The sequence below is a fragment of the Augochlora pura genome, chromosome 4 (assembly GCF_028453695.1).
Source record: "Augochlora pura isolate Apur16 chromosome 4, APUR_v2.2.1, whole genome shotgun sequence".
NCBI classification, from domain to species: Eukaryota; Metazoa; Arthropoda; class Insecta; order Hymenoptera; family Halictidae; genus Augochlora; species Augochlora pura.
In genome coordinates, this window is record NC_135775.1 from 10819718 (window position 1) to 10841582 (window position 21865).

At 31.1% G+C, this 21865-nt stretch overlaps 3 protein-coding genes across 6 annotated transcripts; 1 reads left to right on the forward strand and 2 right to left on the reverse strand.

Moving 5' to 3' along the window:
• Positions 1-18: 18 nt before the first annotated feature.
• Positions 19-17372, reverse strand: Agps (alkyldihydroxyacetonephosphate synthase). Of its 3 annotated transcripts, none has more exons than XM_078179546.1 (7): positions 17233-17372; positions 16866-16993; positions 16152-16241; positions 4241-4521; positions 2086-2374; positions 1401-1710; positions 19-1101 (listed from the first exon to the last, which is right to left on the reverse strand). In XM_078179546.1, the coding sequence occupies exons 2-7, from the start codon at positions 16952-16954 to the stop codon at positions 328-330; spliced, it is 1833 nt and encodes a 610-aa protein (XP_078035672.1). In that variant the 5' UTR covers positions 16955-16993; positions 17233-17372; the 3' UTR covers positions 19-327. The 3 variants fall into 3 exon arrangements, with proteins under 3 accessions (XP_078035672.1, XP_078035671.1, XP_078035669.1); XM_078179545.1 differs by having other exon boundaries at positions 16866-17136; positions 17233-17364; XM_078179543.1 differs by having other exon boundaries at positions 16866-17272.
• On the forward strand, positions 17267-19563 carry Vito (nucleolar protein viriato). 2 transcript variants are annotated; one of them, XM_078179549.1, is made up of 4 exons: positions 17267-17371; positions 18621-18761; positions 18841-18946; positions 19005-19563. In XM_078179549.1, exons 2-4 carry the CDS (start codon positions 18652-18654, stop codon positions 19491-19493), a joined length of 705 nt encoding a protein of 234 aa, XP_078035675.1. In that variant the 5' UTR covers positions 17267-17371; positions 18621-18651; the 3' UTR covers positions 19494-19563. The 2 variants fall into 2 exon arrangements, with proteins under 2 accessions (XP_078035675.1, XP_078035674.1); XM_078179548.1 differs by having other exon boundaries at positions 17364-17485.
• On the reverse strand, positions 19450-21749 carry Nthl1 (Nth-like DNA glycosylase 1). Its single transcript, XM_078179547.1, has 2 exons — positions 20882-21749; positions 19450-19964 (listed from the first exon to the last, which is right to left on the reverse strand). Exons 1-2 carry the CDS (start codon positions 21467-21469, stop codon positions 19560-19562), a joined length of 993 nt encoding a protein of 330 aa, XP_078035673.1. The 5' UTR covers positions 21470-21749; the 3' UTR covers positions 19450-19559.
• Between the last annotated feature and the right edge of the window lie 116 nt (positions 21750-21865).

A 21865-nucleotide genomic window follows, 5' to 3' on the forward strand; every position in this document is an offset into this window, starting at 1 on the left:
AAATAAGTCGCTAATTGATTATGTATTATAAGTAAGCGAGTCTTGTTTATTTATAATAACTTATAAAAACATCGATACAATTACAATTCCGTATTTGTACCAAATAACACCAGGGTGCATGTTTATTTATATATTGTAATACTAGTCTTTTTGTTCACCACCACTTATATACCATTGAAACGTGTCGGTAAAACCGTGACATACCGATTGTCTTTTATAAATTACCGATCTCCATTTTAGAAGAATTATGATTATCCCGAGTTAAAAATGATCCCCAGAGTGTCGTAATTTCAAACTATTGTGAAATGCCTTTCGTTGTTTACTGGCTCACAGTTTCGATATACTTTTTGGGTCCAAGTTTCCAGCTGCGAAAATATTATGGGGATCCAAATGTGCTTTGGCTGCCCTATACAGCGACACACCTACTTCTCCGACGGCGTCCGCATAGTAACAGGAACGTAATTTACCTACGCCGTGATGATGAGATAAAGAACCACCACTGGCAAGTATCTCCTGACGAGCAGAATGCTCAATGGCTTCATACGTTTCGACGGGATCCACGAGACTCTGATAATTAAACGCCATATAAAAGTATATACAACACCCGGCGTCATAAGTTTGCGTCACACGACAAGAAATGAAATAATGTTCGATTTTATTCTTATAACACTCCCTGGCTACGCGTGATTTCACATTTCTACAGAGTGACAACGTACGGTTCCACGAGACGGACGTCTCGAACGACTCTGCCAGAACATAGTAATCTAATCCGAGGTCTCGGATGTACGCTATCACGAATGTTAACAAGTAGCCTCGTTCACCGTTCGTCTCCCCTGCAGGCACACCATTATGTTCTTTCGCGATTTTATAAATCTTTTGTTCTCCAGCTGCCACGTCAGCTGTTGTGTCGCCTTCGAATAACAGAGTAGCAACGCATATTTGGTCCCAGGTAAAACCTTTTATCCTGGTGATGTAGGCTTGCTTCAACCCTTGCAAAATTAAACTACCCCAGCCACTTTCTGGTCGCAACATCTGTCCGAAGTGAAATTGTTCGTTATCCATCAAGCGTATGCTAGTAGGTTGGCATCGTTCTTTGGCTACCTATTCGTAAATACGAAATGTTAGTAACGTTTTCACTGAAGTAACAGTGCAAAACAAATATTTTGTACAAGTTACTGAAGTAACAGTGCAAAACAAATATTTTGTACAAGTTACTGAAGTAACAGTGCAAAACAATTATTTTGTACAAGTTACTGAAGTAACAAAATTCAAGAAAAAGTTAAAATTTATTGAACAAAGTTATTAATATAATTGTGAAACAATGAAGGAACAATTATTCATGTTGCCTATTATAATGACTATATTGAAGTTATACAAAGTTAGTGACAACTAATATTTACCTGACGCATTGCTGCTACACCGGTTTCAAAATTTGGGAAAACTATACTACCATATTTGACTACTTTTGGTAACGGCCTAATCTTCATTACTACTTCTGTAACAACACCCAAGGTTCCTTCACTACCAAGGATCATGTGGTCAAAGTCTGGACCACATGAAGCTCTGGGCACCATAATACCCCTTTCTAACGTTATCTCAGCATCTTCTGTTCTACCAGTAACCATCCTCACTCGTACAACTAGGTCCTCGATGTTTCCATAGCGATTCTTTTTCATACCGCTTGCCCTCGTCGCCACCCATCCTCCTAAGCTGTTCTTTCCAAAAATAAAAACAATTATACGAGTACTAATTAAAAGGATTTATATTATAGTTTCTAATATTTCGAACAGACTTTTCGTATTTCTAAATTCTAACAAGCGAAAAGTTTATAGTGCTAATGATTTTAAATCAAATAGACTGTTTTGAAGTTATTAAAATGACTACATTATCTTTATATTTTTGACAGAGATATTCTCATAAAAACAATCTACAAGAACCTTTATAAAAGCTTTTGTAAATCAATCACTTTCTCCGTTTTAGCGTACGATAGTAGCTATCATTCCGGGGCCCTTGGAAATCGTAATTTACATGAAATTTATTTTTTTAATCAATCATTCCCAAAGAATAAAAGTTTATTTTATGTACCTAGAGAATTCATAAGAATCAGGTTCGTGGCCAGAAGTTAATCCTTGAAGCCGTAATTGTTTTTCGAGATCCTGGCCAATAATTCCAGACTCACAGCAAGCGATTAAATTTTCCCTATCTATCCATAATATTCTATTCATTTGGGAAGTATCCAGCAAAATAATCGTTCGCTGCTCATTTATTGGACAAGACGAGGCACCACTGACGCTTGTTCCACCACCAAATGGTATACAGACAGCTCCGTAGCGAGTACATAATTTAATCACCTTAACGACATCATCGTGGCACTCTAAAAATATAATGCTTAAATGTTAATTGCAATTTGGTAAATAAATATAATAAAGCTGGAAAATCAATTTAAAGAATTAGGAATAAATTTTTCTCTTGTTTAAAAGGGTCTTGCTGTATGATTTGTTTCATATTTTCAATAATAAATTTTGTTGTAGGTATTAAATTATGCGAGTTATACGCGTGAATTTAAACACAACTATTTAAATTTTCTACTTTATTCGTAATTTATCGATGTCTAGCATGTTGCAGACCTATGATTTCAGGAAGTGTAGTGTACAGTCTACTGTATATCTAAGTCAAGGCTTGGGAACTTTTTTATTCTCACAGCCATTCTAATCAATAACAGTGTAAAGTTGAGCTAATTTGAATAAGAAAACACAATTGAAAAGAATTGTTCAAATACTATCTAGAGAATGTAAATATACCTGGAAAAAAGGGAAAACGTATTAATACAAGATGAATTTTTGACTGCAATCTTACGTACCAAAATAGTATGAAAGTCAAAAGTAAGTAAATTATGGTTTTCGGACTATTTTTAAATGAATAACAAATCAAAATTTCCAGTAGCTACAATAATTTATCAATGATGATCATGAGTTCAGATAATTGTGATGAATACTATTCCATGGTGTCCCATGGAGCAATTTTACTCGATAATATATCAAATCTATTCATGAACTGAAATCCATAATTCAAATTTAAAGAATAAGTCGTGTTTAAATAAAAATGCAGGAGATTTTAAAAAGGTCATATCCTAGTTACAAATATATAAGTTATGCTTAAGATAAAAAATTTACGAATAGGCTTTAATTAAGAAAATATGAGAAACAGATAAAGACAAATAAATTAAATTTACGATTTTAAGATTATTGTATCAGTATGAGTCAACCTAATTGTATCAGTATGTATCAAGTTAACACGTATCTATTCTACGAAAACGATTTAAAAAAGGTAACGGGGACTAGTAACAAAATGATGTTTTAAAGTCTATTGCTATGACGCGTGATTGTAGATTATTCGTTAAGCGTTAACGATTTAGCTGTGAAACACTGTAGCTGTCTATCTGACCTGCGTATCACTTCAGTCTTTTGTACAGGATTTGTTCAACATCTCAGTTTGGCAACCGCTACCAACGTAAACAGTCTGTTGGGCATATTTCCTGAGTAGAAAACAGTCTGCATTTATCGATTTATTTACTGTTATGAAAGATCAGATCTTTAATTTTTCTTCGTATATAGAAACGTAGATCGTCATTAATATTCTGAACCAAGACAGTCATAATGTGTGGTAAATATAATTTGATAACGCTGAAGCAGATATTAAGTTTGATGTCGTGCAACGATTCGTGTGAATTTAAAAAAAAAATTACACATGGGATACCAGGTTACAAGCTTTGTCTTTTGCAAGGTGCATCACTGTTAATGTTCATCATGACTCGACTCACGTGCGTAACTATTAATGAATTTAGAATTGCTAATCATTTAAAAACAAAGCCATCTCCACAATTTCATCTCTCTTGATCTTCATCTTGTTTTGGTTTGTAGAATTTGAAAGGATTACTGCACGCAGTCGAACATCCTGCAAACTCATAATTAAATGTTAACGAACTCTATTAATAATTTAAGATACATAAAATAATTTAGAACCAGTAAATAATTGTGACCAGTTTGGACACTGATTCATCAATAAACGGAACGCTAATATCTTCTTAAACTCTTATTCAGACAAATGCTAAGTTAATTAATCAAAATAAATGAATTTTAAAGTACCGAATGAATACCAAAACAATCGAAAAATGGAGGTCAATGTTCAAACGAATTGGGGGATCATGTGGAACTTCGTGAAGAGTTTCAATAGTACTTACTTGGCCAAATAACAATATCTGGTATTCGCTGGAATGATCCATACCTCAGATTAAATATCTCTCTCAGTGTGTGTCCGTGTGCTCGAATGAGTCGGTCGACACCTTTTATAGAATATTCAATATTTAAATCTTGAATTGCTTCTAACAATTCCGTCGTTAGGATCGAATCTGGCAAGTTTGTTGGAATTGGTTGAGATATATTTTTTACGGTTATATCTACATTTAAAATATCTTTCACCCATTGTGTAAAATACGGCAATTCCTGGTTACCAATTGGATATCTGGAAACATTTCCACTTAATTAGTGAAAAATTACATATGTATGCATATATCTACCTAAAATAAACAAGGATATGTAACTTATAAAATGTGCTTCATCGTGCCATTTAAATTCCATATCTCCAAATTGTCGTAAGGTTTGTTATTAAGTCATTATTCGAGACGATCAAAAACGATATCGTATATGCAAGTTAGCTAAAACATCCTGTATATTAAAATGTGTCAGACATTCTTTTATGCTTCTTATATATTTAAATGAATCAGAATAAAATTTAATCCAAAAACTAAACAAGTATCTTTAAGACATATTTAGTAATCAGAAGAAGTAAAAAATATCTGTTTGGTAAAGTTTTAATTCATTATTGTATAACTATATTTCCGACACAGAATCTTTCTTCTACATTATGCATAGTGATGCTACAAGGTTGTACAGATGAATCTAATTTATGCTTATATTAAAAATTCTGTTTTTAATGTCAGTAATTAACTTCACAGAGACGTGATTAGTTTAAGGACTTATTGTTTGCTTCTTTGACGAGTATTGCAAGTTCTTAAAATTATCGACAATTTCTTTCTAATACCTTATAAAATTGGAGAAATAATCGTCATAAAACCGATATTAAAATAACGTTAATCACAATATTTTATAATAGTTTAAAAAACATTCTAATCTGCAATATTTTCAAACAAAAAGTATATTTTTAATTCTTCACTTGCCATATCATGAAATAACATTTTAGAAAGCATTGAACGTTGCACTGAAAAAGTAAGGATATGAAATTTTAAGATTAGTGCACATTTATTATTTTCTTTTGTATATCGATGATTATGTGTGTGGAATTATCGTATATGTAAAAAACATTTTTTCCTTAAAAAAAAATCTATGAATATGTGTTATTTTGTCAATGTAATCGAAGAATTATATTGCCGAATCTAAGCAGCAAAAAGTTTATAGCAAAATTATACAAATCGTAAGTGCGACACATGAACTTATATAAATCATTTTATTGGAACATTAGATTGAGAAAGTCAAAGTGGAGCAAGTTGTTGATAGACGTCTGAATGAATGAACCACAATTTTCTATTTAACTCTGCCACTTTATTTCACTAATGTTAGGTTTTTCCACTCCTCGTTTTCGTCGCAGTGAGGAAACGAATCACTTGGGGAGGGGGGAGATATCAGTCGACAATTTTCACGTGCATTCACGTATCGAGGTCGTCAATAAACATGTATACTTTGTTCTTACAATACAATGAACCTTTGATCCATTTTTATATAATATTGCGTAAATTATTATCTATCGTCAATCAAATTTTTAATTTCTAGCTTCATTCTTCAGAAAAAATATATAACTTTATTGCGATTCCATTATAAAACAATATGGAAGTAAAATAAAATTATTATATTGCGATTAATGATAGTTAATTCAAAGAGGTTATCATGAGTTGAATAAAAGATTTCGTTGTTAAAAAATTGTATATGGTTAAGTTTATTTTCATACGGTCAAATATTTCCAATTCATGGTTTAATGCAGGAGCAGTTTTATAATCTCATTAGTTAAAAGTTAGAAATTTAAGAATTGATCACTTTAATAATTTTAGTGTTCAGAAGAAAAAATAAATAAAAGCATTACGACCTATTTTATTATTTGCGGATTGGGTATGCTTCTGTATGTGCAGTAATTAAGTTTAACCTGTAGTATAAGGTATAATATGCATCTAGTCTCACGTTCCATTTTTAAAATACTCAATGAAACACTCCAATTATATTTTATAAATAGATATCAAATACACCAAGATCGTAACGATTAAATTCGCTTCTGTTGCGTTACACGGTTATTCTTAGGAAGTGTATCTTATCGCATCGACGAATCATGAATGTAATCATATCTCATGAGAAACTACACATCGTTACACCTACATTACCAAAATGCCAAGTTAAGATACTAGAAAATAAACAAATTCACTGTAATTATTAACTATTTCACTTTAGAAATGATTAATATTAATTTCTTCATCCCAAAGTATTACCTTTTTAGTCAATTATCTTGATCTCAATTAATGTAATCTTTCAAATACTAAGGAAACTACTTTTAACTAAGAAACTTTCCGCTACTTTATAAAACGTTTTACACTTTACAGACTGACTATTCTAATCGGAACATGCGGTATATTTAAAATAGCAATAAAAATGCCAAGTGTAACAGCGTCAAAGCCGTCGTACGTCGAACCGAAGCTCGAAAGCTGACAACCAAGCGACAACCGCGAATTCACTCAACATTTCTTATTCTAATACTCAGTACAAGTTGTTGTCAAAGGCTCCATCAAAATGTAAATTTAGCTGTAGGTTTGCAAGAAACGCATAAATGGATAGCTCAAAGGCCAATGATTATAAGTGCCCCGAGCATGGAGATCGATGATTAAGTTTTTTAAAATATAATTATACGTAAATATCAGTGCATATAAAACTATACATACTCAACAGAATATGTTCATTAATAAATAATGTATAGGATAGATCGCGCAACGTGATCTGCTTAATTTATTCTGTTGCTAGTGTTTCGATTGAAAACATTTTCAGCTAAAATAACATGGTTGATGATTTTTTTGTACCCGTCGTTTAGAGGATGCTGAGACGAATTCGGCAAGCATCATAACATATAATTTCTGCAGAATGTGAACATATAAAGACTATAGGTTATTACCAAGAACCTTGTTAACTCCAGAAAAATAGAGTTGACATAAAATTTAGAACAATCATCTTAAAATGCTTCTTAAACCATGTTATAAAATACGAAAATTACATGACGTTAGCAGTACAATGGATAATTAAAATAATCTGAATAGATAATATATTTTAAACACTATCAAGCTTTAATAATAGAGAGGTAGATTCTGTATATACGGAACATAATTTCGTAAGTATTCAAGTTTTGTCTAGAAATTCATCTGATATTAACACTTATAAGAAACGAAATTACAATGTATGAAATATATGATAGTAACCAATATGTATTTAGTTTTAGCGTCGCAAGAAATGTCCATATTGCCGACATTTTAAATACGGAGTAAAATCTACTGTTGAATATTCTACAACTTGCACAAATGGCCGCCCTAATATTTACGTATGCATAATACAGTATGTCAAGAGATTGCACAATCTCATATTGATGCAACAATCCAATACGCCTGCAATTTATGATCACTACAATCTTTCTATTCTCTAAAATTGCTTCTCTCGAGTCAGACAGCCTCTTCCTTCACTTTACAGCATATCAAGGTTCCATATGAATATGAATTTTACTTTGCGTACAATACTTACAGTTTAATGTCAAGAGAAAAGGGAAAAATAAATTGTAATACATTATCCATTAGAAAGTAAATAAAAGTTTTTAAAGATCTGTGATTCATAAATTTGTTCTTTAAATCGTTCAGTAGCAGTAGCAATTTTAATTGTTAATCTACATGCTATCACCGACACTCTAATAGAATCACTAGGGCTGGTGGATGTTGTTTATAATACCAATTTTAAGTTTCGATAATCGATATCCATATTTTTTAATGGACTGAACACGAATTCGAAAATTATATATCTTCATTATTCTCGTTTTTAGAAACCTAATTTTGAAAAAAAAATTATATTTTTCATTTTATATAAATTGTATAATAAATTTTACATATGAAGATCGGATAATGGCGAGCAGAGAAGGGTATTCTGAAAAAATGGTATGTCCGCAATGTGAAACTGCTTTCGTTTGCATTGACAATGTCGTTTGGTGTATTCTTGAAACGTCGCAACCTAACAGTTGTTATGCAACAAGGTAAATATGCGTTTGGTGTGTTTTTGACGTAATTTGTGTTACATTGTGAACCCGTAACATGAAGTGGTAAGCACTGGCTTATTTCGAAGTTCTTTTTAAATTTCATTTAAATGTGGGTAAACAACAATAACAGATACATTAATTTTCATCGATTAACACGTGTGTGAGCTGTACTATCTACTTGATAAAGAAACACTAGACGAATTAAAAAATAAATGAATGGAAGAGGAAGGAAACATTTAGAGGAAGATTAAGATGGAAAAAAATAACGATCTGATAATTTGAGTTCCCGAACTTCAACAATGTTCTGAAGGGAAACCAGAAAATAGATGACAGATACATTCGAATATAAATTGCATACGCATCTAAATAGTAGAACTGCACGCCCAAACGTTTGAACATATGGAATTACGTCTTGTGCATACGTATGTTGAACTTCCTTTTAGTACATTACTAACTTTCTTCACACCTTTAGCGTTTCGAACACTTCAAAAATAAAAATAATTTGTTGGACAACTATATAAACAGAATTCAGTGTTTATTGCAATAATTAATTGTGGAATAATTTGTACCTGTTATACAAAAATGTTTACCTTTATATTCTCTACATTCTACTATATTACTATATCTACTGTATTACTTACTTTAAATCATAAATTAAATTACTTCAAATCAAGTGTAATGTGTCTATATTTATTGTTTAAAATTTCTGTAGCGAGCGTTGGAATAATTTCGTGAGCCACTCTATAGTTTATCGCATTAACTCTCACGAAAATTTTGCGGTTATGACCTGGGCAGGATACGATTATGCACATGATAAGAATGCGATGGAAAAACATTAAACAATGTGATCAAATACGATTGTACTCTTATCAATATTATATTTTACACAGTTATGGCAACTCGCTATAAAAATTCAGTAATCAATGATAGTGGTCTTTATTTCAATATCACGTTCCAGCCATTAGGTTTGCAATTTCAGTAATATTAAAGACTTCAATAATTCCGGTTAAAATATGAATCACTTAAAACGATGATACCGGCTACGGGTGTGTACCGTCACTTTACCGAGGACGCGACCGCCAAACGCAACATCAACGTATTAACTAAAATGAAAAACAAAATAAAATTCGTTGTAGTATTATGAAATTATGATCGTAATGCTGTACCATGGTTAGTATTAGGATTGCGTAATAGGACCATCGCGATGCGTGTTGGGTTTAATAGCACTCTTGACCCTTTCACGGGTTCCCTCGCTTCTTTATGTGCCTCCGTTGAAGGTTTCTTATGACAGTGTGAAAAGTGCATGCCACAAAAGCCCATATAAGGACGTCGTGTATCTGACTAGCAATTAACACTTCCACGATCGTCCAGTAGCGGCATTCGTTTACATTCATTAGAATTCATTTGCTGAATAAAGGACAAACTGACTTCACTGTATTTCTAACTTCGATGAGAAAAAAAATTGCACCTCTCTCATGAGTTAATTTACGTCACGCCGTACAGAATTAATCGCTTGCAGTCTGCACAGTTATCGATACTATTAAAATTCGTAGAATATGATGTATGTATGCCTCACTTGTTCAAGCGGTTTGAAAAAAATATATAAATATTTATTTACATATTCAGAATACGCATATGTATTTAGAATACATATTTAGATATAGCATAAATTCTCTCTAATCGTTCCTTATAAATAAAAGTGAACGACTTAGAAAAAGGGGATATGATTGTTCGAGCCTCACAGGTTGTTTTCGTAGTTGTTAATAGTCAGCAACTGTAAAATCGTTGCTTACAAATTGAGAAAGAAATTATGAAAATTTAATGTATTTATTATCTTCTTATTATAGATGTTTTTGTATTTCATTTTGATCAAATAATTATTATTTATAGACATTTCTAAGCTAAACAAATACATACTCTTTTCAAACATATCATGTAATTGTCAATTGTTATTGAATTGATTTAAACATTATTTAATAGTATTATTTTAATACTGATTTAATTTAAAAAGATAAACATATAAATATAATTCATAGTATTCTACACTTGATTGTGGTTTCTGAACTTTTTGCTTTACTATCAATGCGGTCACTTGACATATTATACAGCTGGCCTAGTATTAACACATATTCGTTAGGTAATTTTATGCACCACCATTCGCAAAATGGCGACAATTTTTTTACACTATCTGTAGAAATGATATAGTCTATATAAAAACAACATCATATATTTTTCAATAATGGTTATAATTACACCATCTTCAGCTAAAACTATCTCTGTTTGGTAAAAATTAGAATTTAATTTATTTAGAATTAAAAGAACAATAATCAATTATTTTCTGTGAATGACGAATTTTCGTCATGTAGATGAATATGTGTTAAGTAACATAATTTGATATGTTGGCAATAGCGATAATCTTTATCGGTGCGATGTTTAAATTGCATAAAATGTATTCATACAGAATAGATATGTTTTATTTAAATGTTGCGTAGAATGGAATCGTACAAGGATATACATGTGTATTGATTCTTTCATATGTAGATGCACCGTCCAAAATTTTTAAAGTTATTCTTATTTTATGAAATATATTCACAATGATGAAAATAAATTCAGTAATGATTATTTTCCATGTCTAGGTTTTAAGAATATCTGTTTTCAAAGGTTTCGAATGTATGTATAAAATATCCTAAGATGTCTCACGACCTTTAACAATTATATATCTGCATCTCTTACAAAAAGCAATATTCATTCTATCGTAGCAATATTCTTCAATGTCTATTTTATTTATCTATCGCTTCACCTTCGAAGACCAGAAATATTATGTTATATTGTTAAGGTAGTTCTTTTATGACGGTATATTCTGATTTATACATAAAATGAACCAATATATGAATCCGATTGAATAGAAGCAAAAATTTTTGACTTAATGAAAGTCGTACTGTTCAACAAAAGTAATACCGTTCAAATGTATTCCACGTTTAGTTACTTCTATACTAAAACTTCCTATTCCCATTCGGATTTGATTCTTATTTATATTTAAACGTCACGTTTCAAATTAACTTTGAATTCCTGTTTCAATAAGATAATGAGTTTGTGGAAGACATTATTATTTCATACGAAAAATTGTCCGAAATATACAACATTCGGAAATGTTGCGAGATAACTTTTTACGTGTGCCTGCGAATTATCACACGTACGTTAATGTTATATGCAATGATCGAAATCCTTTGGGTCTATTAATAAATTCGAATAAATTATAATGACAGTATTGATTGACAATTCGTCATTTTGTTCAAACTTCGTATTTTTTTTAAAGGTAACTTAACACGTCTGTGCAATCTTAAGTATTTTCGTTGGTCTTATACTAGTATTATACATTATTTTACCATGTCGCGATGAAAAATAATTTTTTTGGTGTTGATTAGTGTTTAGAACGAAACATAAAAAATGTTGTACGTGTTTCGTGAACATGTTTTTCAAAGTGAAATATAAATGTATTGCAATAGTCAGAAAATAACTTTTTAGGAAGAAAATAAATTGTAATTATCGTTTCATAACATTTTTTTTCATTTCGGCGGTAACAATTATAATTCCTGTCTAAGATATCTTTTCATGCAAATTAGCTAACTCAATAGTAGGACCCTGCAAATGTGCGAATTTTTTCGAAGCTCCTCACTTTCGAGTTAACGAAATTCCAAAGCGAGCATGCTATCAATGGAATAAATTAGCATGGTTCAAGAATACTAATTTTCATTTATGAAACAGACAATAATATGTAAAAGTTAAGATGACCTCTACCAAAAATGACTCGCATCATTTCCTACAATTTCCGCATATACTCTGAATATTTTTACATCGAATACGAATTTCCTTTTATGATGTTCAAATTTGAATACAATAAAATATTAAATTTGTCATGCTTTTGTAAACAATACGCAATTAAAAAAACAGACAAATTGCTGTTTGACCTCGAAGTACAACGATATCAGCTGACTCATGGTGTACCGTGATTATGTGTTGCGCAAAGCGGAATGTTCTACTAGAAAAATAACATTCGCAGCGACACATTTCTGACTTTTACCAAATAGCATAAATAAACAATATAAAAAGATTAAAATCTGAATGCGAGGTACTCGAGGAACTTTATCAATAAGTTTCCAAGAAGTACATGGTAAATGCTGATGCCATATTCATATCCATTACTTCAACACAGTCACAAGAATTCTAATGCATCAACAAATACTACTTCCACTGCTAATAAAATTTTGTTCTCAACTCATGTACAATGGTTGTTCAATAGTTTGTAACTTAAGAATTATAAAAGTTATCTGTTATCTTTACTTTCTGAACATTTTTAAATTATATGATCGCAGTTAACGAATTCTAGTTTAATAAGAAAACGGGAGTCACTTAAGGATTTCATTCCATCTTTAAAAATTTTAAATCTAATTATTACACACCAAGAAAACTGATCATAGTGTCCGGGTATTCATTGAGCGTTAAATTAGTGAATAACATTAACAAAAAAGCAATTAAAATACCGTAATTAAATTATACAATACTTCAGGAACTGCAGAAGAAAGCCAAAAATAAACCGATAGTGTTCTGTCATTGACAGGAAAATAAGCAAAACTAAAAGAATGAATAAACAAGTGAATAATAAGCACGCAAATTCTTATTATAATTTTTTTAATACGAAAACTTGTCTAACTTACAACTTATAAATATAAATCATTTATAAATTGCTTTCACTGTGAAGTCTTAGTAGCCCTGAAGCATCAAGTAAACAGTTAAATTAAACATAATTTTCGAAAATCATTTTATAACATGAAACATTGATGAACCGTTTTATCGCTTTCCATGCATATTCGTTCATACTTCAAGATACATTTTTGTTTTCGCTATATTTTATTGATGTTTACTGAAGCAACACAGTGACCAAAAAATATTCGTATATCTTTTAAAATACAATAATGATTTTAAAACTGAACTAAACAATTTAATTTTTTTTTAGATAATAGAGTACTATTATCTAAAAGGTCGACCTTGTTGATCAGCGTGCAGTTAGCATTTTTTCCTTTTGTCTAGAACATAAAATACGACGCACTTGTTTTCATAATGAAACTGCGCGTTGTATGAACCTAAATCCCATTTTTAAAAATGCAAAAAGAAAAGTAATACGTGGCTCTGAAAATTTATGAAGATAACGATTTTACTCAAAAATCACTCCCTTGTTTTCGAAACCGCGTATTATCATTCTTTTCGCATTTTTTTAAACAGTATTTAATTCGACGCGCAGTTCTACTGCGAACAATATTCTGTTTTATTTTTTGTTCTAAATAGAACAGTTATAAAACTCTAAATAGTTCATGGAAAAGAAGATTTATTATTTATTTAATGTCGATAAAATGTATCGGAAACAAAATTTATGCAATTTGAAATAAGTAAACGATTGTCTGAAATGAAAAATGGAAGACTTATCTAGACACGAGAAAAGACATTGCAATATAGCAATAATACAATTATATACTAGATATGAAGTATCTAGTATTTTTTATAGATGAAGTCTTAACGAACGGGTTATTCGTTCTATAGTATTCATTAATAGAGTGCAAAAATCTCGTGGTTTGACCTAGAAAACCTTACTACAGTCGTACGCTGTACCTGCGTCGGGACGATGATTAATTCACAGGCTAATTATGCGATTTACATAGCATCCGCAATTAAAAAATTCCACGAAATCGTACCAATGAAAAACAGTGTTCATATTACTAAATTTGTTTGTATTTAATAGATTGCAAAGAATTTAAGTATGAATGAATTTTATACAATCATCACATATCAAATTTTATTTATAATTGTATTTAGCATCTCTCTGCACTATAAGGGACAATGGTCCATAAAATTATAGCAGACAATGTTACAATAAGCCTAGGCTCATGAGCAGCGAGTCTGGTGATCGACGAGGTTTGTTTAAAAGGAATAGTAATAATTTTGCTAGTCAGTTCACGAGCAACGAGCGGTGTCAGAATGTTAACCCCTTGCGCTGTAACATGAGACTAGTTATCAAGACTTTTAATATAATCTACTAAACATAGCTAGTATTCACTTCTTTTAGTTCGGAATAAGATTAACTATTTTCGTTATTTCTATACTTCACAATTACAAATACAGTGAGCATACAATAAATGTACATTTGTTTTTTGTATAGAAATGTATTATTAACAAAGAAGTGCTAATTAATGAAGCTACGGAAGAAATTATAGAACTCGATGTAAAGAGCACTTACAATGAATCCGTAACTATTTTTTAAATAAATGAATAATTTAAACAGTGCGTCGATAGTGAATTCGCAATAATTTCATATTATAACTAAGCAAAAAAGCACTAAAATTAGAGAAATTTTTTTTTACGAAGTGCATAATTTAAAAAGCACTTTAATCATATCTTTATAAATAATTAAATCAAGAAAGACTTTAATAAATAAATAATAATTTTTAGATAATACTAATACAGCTTTAAAAATATTCTTACGATCCAATGTATTATAACATAAATATAAATAGCCAAATAAAATGACAGTATACATGTGCTATTTTTAATTTCTAATTCGTAATACATGTATTCATGTCTTTCTTGGCAAAATTAATTGATTTCTCCTACTTAAATAAAGATTATGGACATCCATCATATTAAGTTTATATTATTCTACCATTTTAATCTTTCCTCACTTTTTTTCACTTGAATAATTTTTTTTTATTCTTCTATGAATATTTAAATTGAAATTAGAATGCTCACAATATTGAACAGAGCATAACATTTATTAATTGCTTATATTACATCAGTATATGAAATAATATATTAATGATGAATTAGGAGCAGGGAAAAAGTAATTACCTAAAATTTCGAATGGTTAAGGAAGATAGGTGGAAAACTAGGCCATATGAGTTATCAAAATTTGCACATGATAAGGTATACATACGTATAGTCAAGCTTCAAAGGAAGTCACAAAAGTTATCTATTAGCTCTGCGAGTAAAATGTATACAGTAGAAACTCTTAAACATCTAATTTTTTTAAAATTTGGTAGCATGTGAATTATTGAGATAAAATAGATATTTATTGTATAAAATGTAGAGGCAATAAAAAAAGGGAGAAGGAAATAAATAATTTCTTTGCTTATTGATAACATACAAATATTTCGTATTTGTTTACGAGAAATGTTTAAAACTAACAAAATATTAGCATTGGAAATATTGATAAATTATTAAAATTGGTAAAATTAATAAAATACGAAAATTGACCATTAAAGGAATTGAGAAAAAAGAAGTGTAAGCGTGGAGAAAGAAAATAAATACTTTCGCATAGGAATCATTGATTTTGTTTACCTCTTGTTATAATAGCATTATTATATAAAATAATTACACACATTTAGAAAAAGTTTTTAAGTCTTAAAATTTTTCTTTAATAATAGATATATTTAGCGTATGTATAAGATAAAATACGCGTAATTTGTATGTATAAGGTGAATATATTTTACATAATTTTGACTTTATTTCTCGAACGTTCCTTTTTACCGAAATAGTCATTACCTTAATCTTAAAACAAATGTTACAAGTCACGTAGGTGTGTGTAATTAGTATTCTTTTCATTTTTTTAACGGTATGAATGCAGAAACGTTTCTGTGAAAAATACCAAGTCATGCATACATTAATGCAATACAAAAAATTTACTTTTTAAAAATTGGAAACTTTCACGAACTTCTCCAAATTTACTAAGTATAAACACAGACATGCATACAAACACTCACCTATCACCGGTAAACTCGAGGATATTCTTGTTATTAACCCGAAACTCAGAATCCTTATATCCCCAGCCGTTCCACTTCAGTAAATCCTGCCTTGAAATATAAAAAAAAATAAAAACAGGATAATTATTACAAGTTACATTATCTTAATATAACTTTGATTGGTGATTCTAATGATTCTAAAAAAAAAGCTAAAGGGAAATAAAAGATGGATTTAATATTACGAAGAAAAGAAAGTATTTCAAATTGAAATTTGCGACGCTGTCGGCGCGCATTTCGTGTGCCACGTGACCGAACGGCTGACCAATCAGCAGAAAGAGTATTAACTCAGATAGCGAGCAAGAATCCGATAAATGAATCGACTTTCATAAGTAAATAAATAACTGTTAGAAAAAATCTACAGAAGAATAAAAGAATTCGATTAATTTGAGTGTTTATCGTGCAATTGAACAATGACACGAAAAATCAGAGACAATGTCCAGAAAACATAAAAAAACTATTATTGATCGATTTGTATCTGTTCCGTGTACGAATAGCGCAAGGGGTGTGCTTTGAATTAGCCACATCTGCCGATGAGTCAGCTGATGCTTGGCCGAAGGCGTGGTGACAAATATTTTAACAACGTTTGCATTGGGCATAGAATTCGCGATAGTGTCCCTTGCATTCTATTCTGCTTGCGGACCGACTCAAACCAGAAATTGCCGGTACAAGACTGACCTATTCTGCGGCACGACGCTCTCGAAACGGGTGGGTCCATTTAAATTCTCCACATCCTCTGCCGTTCTCGTTTTCGTAATAGTCGACATATCCTATCGACTGAACTGCTAAGGGCCTAACCTTTTGATCTGCACAACACACGACCAGTGTAAGCGCAGGTGCTCGAGCGCGCGCTCCTCGCGGCAGTATATTGACTATTGACACGCGCACCGGCAAACCAAATTTAAATCAATAGAGCCCCCGCCCTACGACTGCCCGCCTACCGACGGATCTTCTTGTCGTGAAAAGAACCAATCACTTATACCCGATGCATTCTCACGCTGGAAATGACGAACACTTTCCACCTACTAGTGGCAAGTCGACTCACCACTCTCGACCATTCCTTACGCACATGTCCCATGGATAGTATAGTATATCTTGCCAGTTTGAGGGATTCTTTTCATGGAAGGGATTTCCCACGCATGCGCCAGTCTACAGACTTCGTACGAGGGACCATGAAACCTCTCGTATGTTCCCGCAGATATTTTTCTAGCTAATATTACGAGAACTCTCAGTTACATCAAATTAGCATATCATGTATCGCCACATCATTCGAACTACAATGACAGAAGTATAAAGTAGTATGTACAGTGAATTCTCACCTATTACGGTCATTTTAATATCGATGTAGCGTAAATAATTGAAAGGCAAATATTTACACAAAGATACAAAGTAAATAACATCTATATATCCAAGTATTCTGGGAATTTTCAAAATCTAACAGATTCAAATACTAAAGGAGTGCATTACGTGTTATTTATAGAATATGATGTTGTCTCTACTCGTGTTTTGAATAGAAGTTTGTAGAACCCAATTTTTCTTGTTAGTGATGATGCTAATTATTGAGTCAACAATTCTGACTTAATTAGCATATAACATTCTTGTAATTACTGCTTGTTCTATGTATTGTTTCGTATTTTTTATTTTTATTTATTACTACATTATGAAATTAATGCGATGATGTTACTATTACCTGATGACTTCTTTTGTTAGTAGAATTGTAATATGCAATGTTTGTAAACTACACCAGAAAATAATGTCTCTTTTGTAATCTTCATTGCATATGTAAATATCAAATTTTGCTATAACGAGAAACTAAGGAATACTTTTGCAAACAATGTTTATAGCTAAGTAGAGACACTCGATAGATATGTTAACTTTACAAGAGCACCCTCTACTAAGATGTTTTACTACTAAATAATAAATAGCGGGGTTTTCAAAATTCGTATAAGTACAACCTTTACTTAATTTTATTAGACGAAGCAAATATGTAACTGAAATGTAATTCATGTTCAACAATTTTTATTTTGCAAGTTCTTAATTGTGCTGATTAATTTATGTATGCATGTACACATATTTTATTTCTCGCGGTTCCTAAAGATTATTATATTTCTTTTCTGGTATTATTATAATATAAATATAAGTATGGATGATCAATAATATCAGTACTACACATATTTTATTTCCCATCTCAATCACAAACAATTCTTTAATTAATTTTACAAATCCATTCATTGTGTACTGCGCGTTACTGACTGCGCGCAATGCAATGGTCTGATAGGAATAGAAACATTGCCTACAATTACATACTTTAGAGACTAGAGACTAGACTACGAGATATTCTGTGACTAGATACTAGACAGTAAAAAATAACATCAGTGTGTTGTAATTCGTGACGATAGTTAACAATTCTTAACGACCTCAAACTTTGTTCAGAGTTTCCAGATCTAACCAAAAACTTGCAATCATGGTATTACAAGTAAAAATGCAACCAAAATTACTCAATGTAAATAGAAAGCCTGGACAACCAAAAAGGCGCAAGAAAATTACTCTTGTATTTGACGAAAAGAAAAGACGGTAAATATAGTAGGCTAAACTAATGAAACAATAAATAAAGGTTATGAATACTATAAACATTTAACATTTCTAAATATAGAGAATTTTTATGCGGATTCCATAAAAGAAAAGTACAACGGCAAAAGAAAGCTCAAGAGGAGTTGCAACAACAGTTAAAAGAAGAACGAAAAAAAATTAAACGTGAAGTAAGTACTTGCAAATTTGAACTTTCTTAATAATATAATAATATTAACGTTTTTGTAGGCACGAGCACGTTATAAAAATTTGGTATCAAGCAGAGATATTCCAGAAATTCAAGAATTATTATCTCAGCATGAATACGAAACAGAAGGACATACCGTTAGTATTTTAGAGTTGAACGTTGCAGATCTTGCAGAGAAAGATGTATTTATTGGAGAAAATGAAGGTACTAATGGAATAGAAGAAGAAGAAGAAGAAGGAGAGAATCAAAATATAGAAAATAATGAAGAAATCATGGGAATGACATTAAACAAAAATAAAGAAGCTAAAATCTCAAAACAAAATTTAAAAGATAAAGCAATCAATAATAGGAAAGATATAAAACGAGAAATTAAGAGAGCTGCATTGAAACATGTACAAAAGAGTAAAGTGTTTCAGCGAAAGCAAAGATTAGAACGCAACAAAAATAAAAAGGAAAGTATGAGAAAACAGAAAAGAATACAAAAAGTTCAGAAACGTAATGGAAAATTTAATAAAAAGATAAATCAGTGAATTTTTTTAATTTCATAATTTATATACTGTAAATAAACATAATTTGTAATAAATATTTTCCAAAAGTTAAGTTTTTTTTACTCCATTTTTCTCGGAAGACGGACATATATATTTATTGAGACATTCAGAACATTTTGGAAATCTGGGTAAACAAATTTCTTGTCCAAATCCAACAAGTAGATGATTTACCTCCTTCCAAAGATCTTTTGGAAGCCATTTCTCCAATGCAATCCTGGTTTCTTCTGGGGTTTTTGTTGGTTTTTCTGCCCATTTTAATCTGTTAGTAATACGGTGCACATGTGTATCCACACCAATACCAGATACTTGCCCCCATGCTATTTGCATACAAATATGAGCCATCTTTGGTCCAACACCAGGTAAATCACACAATTCTTTCACTGTTTTAGGAATGTCACCTCCATACTTGTCTATCAAGATAACAGATGTCCTTTTAATATATTCCACTTTTCTCTGAAAAACATCATTATTTAATAAATCAATATTTTACACACTTGATTAGAAAAATATTTCTACAACTAGTTCTTAGTTAAATATATAGTTGAATATTGTGAAGGTTGTAAAGTATTATACATATATTTAATAATTAACCGTTTGTACTCCAGACCATTCTGGATGTTGGCTACCAGCTACTCCGCGCTCCTTCGTGGCAGAAACGTGCATTTACAGGCCATCGTATTATTTAGTAGAGCTTTGGAACTAAGTAACGGATTCTAATGATATTGGACTTATATGAATTGGTTGACATCGAGAAATATATATTTGCAAAAAAAATCAATATTTTATTTTTTATAATTTTGTACAGTATGATAGAACTGAAAACACTCCCCGATATGGATTGCAAACTTTTCCTCCAGTTTTAGACTTGTTTATTTATACTTATAAATTTCACTATACAGTGTGCGAGGTACGCTCGCACACCGACCTTTCTTCTATGGACTCTCCTTATCACTCTTTTCAAGTGGCTCTAAGAAGTGCTCGGACCGTGAGCACGCTTCTCACATTCTCTTCCAACACAAAATTCGCTGACATTTCTTTTATATATCTTAATAATTTTACTATATTTTGATTTGATGTCTTGTGCCATTTCAAGAGAAAACGTCAGGGAAACATGCACGTCTCAAAAAGTTGCCCAGAAAAAAATTAATTCCCCGTAATCACTAATAAATTTTAATGTCCCCCCAGAGGGGACATTGGAGTGATAGGCTAGAATTACGATGTCCCACGAGAGGGGACAACGGAGTGCAAAGGGTTAAAAAATCATTATGAATATTATTTTTGAACAGTAAATTACTAGTTTCTAACTGATGATATATTTGTCTTATTTCTTTATAGAAATATTATTATCATTAAGTTGAAACAAATTATACCTTCCAGAATCCAACAGGATATATAAGTTTCCCAAGAATTTCATCAGGAGTATTTCTTATTACTTCTGGATTACATCCATACATGTTTAATCTTTGCATAGCTGCATGAGTAACTTGATCTTTGGTTTGACTGCTAAGCATCAACGCTATTAGTGATTGATACCTTGCGAGTTTCGCAGATGCTTTAGGATCTACGCATTTGTCACAGCCCATTTCATCCACAGGTGCTGTTCCATGTTTTCGCATTTCTTTTATGTTTTCTAATATCGTTTTCCAATTTTCTGGCATCCATATATTTTCATCTGTCACAATTTCTTTCACAATTTCATTTTTCATATCTTCAATTTTCACATTTAGATGTTTTACTTCATCTTCATTTTTTACTTCATATTTTATTTTTATCGGTGTACGCTTTTTCTTCTCAGTTTTATGTAGCAATATGTTTTCTTCATTGTCAAAATATTTTGAAGTTGCACCCGAAGTATCTGTATTAGCGGCTTTATTTCCAGATCGTAATGATCTCGCTGATACAAGGTCATTAAGTTTCAATTTTTTACTCATTTTCAAAAGAATGTAATATATTGACATACAAATAAGACTACTATTTAAATCACCAGATATTTACAATGAATTACATGCATGCATACAAAAGAACATAACCTTCTATTACTGCATACTATTTCAAAGATACAAATTTAAATACATAGAAAACCGCGCATGCGCACTATTAAAATCAGAATTGAATCAACGCACCCAAACTCGAATGAATGTATGTTGTGTCACGAATTAGAAATAGTGGTGCATAAAGTAAGATGGAAGAAGACATTTGCTAACTCCTCCCTAAGAGGAGAGACGCCATTTCTGTTGTGAGACTCACTTATAGATTTCGGATTTAGATATAGTATATGGCATATGCGTACAAGTGCATACTTACTTACATATGCATCTAGATGTACATACATCCATACATGCACAAATGAACAT